At 68.0% G+C, this 1866-nt stretch overlaps 2 protein-coding genes across 2 annotated transcripts in view; both read right to left on the bottom strand.

Annotated features, from left to right (window-relative positions):
• Window positions 1-1866, bottom strand: part of LOC105552001 (splicing factor 3A subunit 2-like) — a 20383-nt gene that overhangs the window by 12658 nt on the left and 5859 nt on the right. The gene's annotated exons all lie outside the window — the stretch shown is intronic.
• Window positions 1019-1865, bottom strand: SF3A2 (splicing factor 3a, subunit 2, 66kDa; the record flags this gene model as incomplete). Its single annotated transcript, XM_011997458.1, has 1 exon — window positions 1019-1865. A coding segment is annotated over one exon (714 nt), but the record flags the coding sequence as incomplete, so codon positions are not given.

The following is a 1866-nucleotide window of genomic DNA, read 5'->3' as shown; positions in this document are numbered from 1 at the left end:
GGCCCCCAGCCGCTGTAGAGAAGGCAAGGCAGCCTGCCTGTCACCGGGGGTGCACACCCCAAAGGTGGCCAGGTCTCGGGGGCCCCAGCGGGCCTGCTGCACGGCCCCCAGGAAGGCCCGCTCATAGGCGCTCAGAACCCCCATGACCTGCAGGGGGGTGCCGCTGCCATTGCTGTCCCCACCCAGTGCCACCAGACACAGAGGCTCTTGTGGGCTGCCTGGCGGCCAGTCCAGGTCTTCTCGGAAGATGAGGCCACCGGTGCCCACAGCTGGTTCTTCTGCTCTGAGGGCCTCAGTCCCCAGCAGAGCCCCCAGGGCGGACAGCACCAGGGTCAGGCTGGTGAGAGGCAGGTCCCGCGTCATGGGTGCTGCCAGGGGCTGGGCTGCCCGCCTTGTGGAAGCCGAGTGGAAGGTGGGGTGTTTGTAAAGGACAGGCCCCTATCTCCTCTGCCACGACCTTGGGGGACAGTGCCCGACGCCCCCACTCCAGGCAGAGTGGCCTTCTCAAAGAGCCCTTTCTGTCGCCAGCAGGCTATCTCCCTCCCCACAGCGATAGAGCTGGGCCTGATTTGTCAACATGCTGTCCTTGAGGGCCCGTCCCCAGAAGGCACAGGAGTGGGAACCAGGCTGGGGGTGATGGCCAAGCAGCCAGACTAGACAGCGCTGGGGGCGGGGGGCCCAGATGTCCTGGGTGCTAAGGGGTGGGCCTGGAGGAGGAGGGTCCCAAGTCAGTGGGGGCGCCCTGTCCCTGCTCACCCTCCCAACCCCTGGTGGGCTATCTGGAGACCCCAACGATATCACAAGAGTCTGCTCTTCCCTCCCCAGGACAGGACCCCAGACCCCCTCCTAGCTGGCTGGTGGAGTCTGTCCTCCACCAGGCCACCTCCCAGGTACAGCTGTCTCTCAGGCCTCCCACAGGTGTCTCCTGGCAGGCCCCAGGCCCTCCCCAGTCGGCGCAAACTCAGGGATGGTGCTGTGCCTGGCACTCCCACACAGCACTGACAAGGGAGGGCGGCGCTGCAGACACCAGTGCATGCGGGGCTGGGGAAGGCTGTTTAATGAGCAGGGGGCAGTACAAAAGAGCAGCCTTCTCTCGATGGCAAAAGGCAGGAGCACCTGGCGCTGAGCTTGCTGGGGGAGGGAGCAGCTTCTCAGTTGGTTGGGGGAGGGGGAGGTATGTTCCCTGGGCCTTCGGAGGGGAGTGGGGGCCTCAGCATTGGGGGCATGGGAGTTGGGGGGTGTACCCCAGGATTTGAGGGGTGAACTCCAGGAGGCTGAGGGTGGACCCCAGGAGCTGATGGATGGACCCCGGGAGGTTGGGGGTGGACTCCCGGGGCCTGAGGGTGCATCCCTGGGGCTGGTGGGTGCACCCCCGGGGCCTGAGGGTGAACAGCAGGGGCTGCTGGGTGTACCCCTGGGGCCTGGGGGTGAACCCCCGCTGATGGGGGAGGATGGACTCCCGGGGCTGGTGGGTGAACCCCAGGGGCTGGTGGGTGGACTCCAGGGGCTGGTGGGTGAACCCCGGGGGCTGGAGGGTGAACCCCGGGGGCTGGAGGGTGGACTCCAGGAGCCGGGGGGTGGACCCCAGAGGTTGGTGGGTGGACCCCAGGGGCTGGGGGATGGACGCCAGGAGCTGGGGGATGGACCCCAGGAGCTGGGGGATGGACGCCAGATGTGGGGGGATGCACCACTGGGGCCGGGGGGTGGACCCCTGGAGCTGGCGGGGGTAGCTGGGGTGGTCCCGGGGGCCCTGAGGGCGCAGGCCCCGTGGGGGGCATGGGTGGCAGAGGTAGGCCTCCTGGTGGTGGTGGTGGCAAAGACTCGGGCAGCGGTGGCCGAGGGGGCAGACCATTCATCAGCGGGGGT

The sequence above is a fragment of the Mandrillus leucophaeus genome, unplaced genomic scaffold, assembly GCF_000951045.1.
Source record: "Mandrillus leucophaeus isolate KB7577 unplaced genomic scaffold, Mleu.le_1.0 Scaffold54, whole genome shotgun sequence".
Taxonomy (NCBI): domain Eukaryota; kingdom Metazoa; phylum Chordata; class Mammalia; order Primates; family Cercopithecidae; genus Mandrillus; species Mandrillus leucophaeus.
Note: the sequence above shows the minus strand (reverse complement) of the source record. Positions and strands in the feature narration are given on the sequence as shown.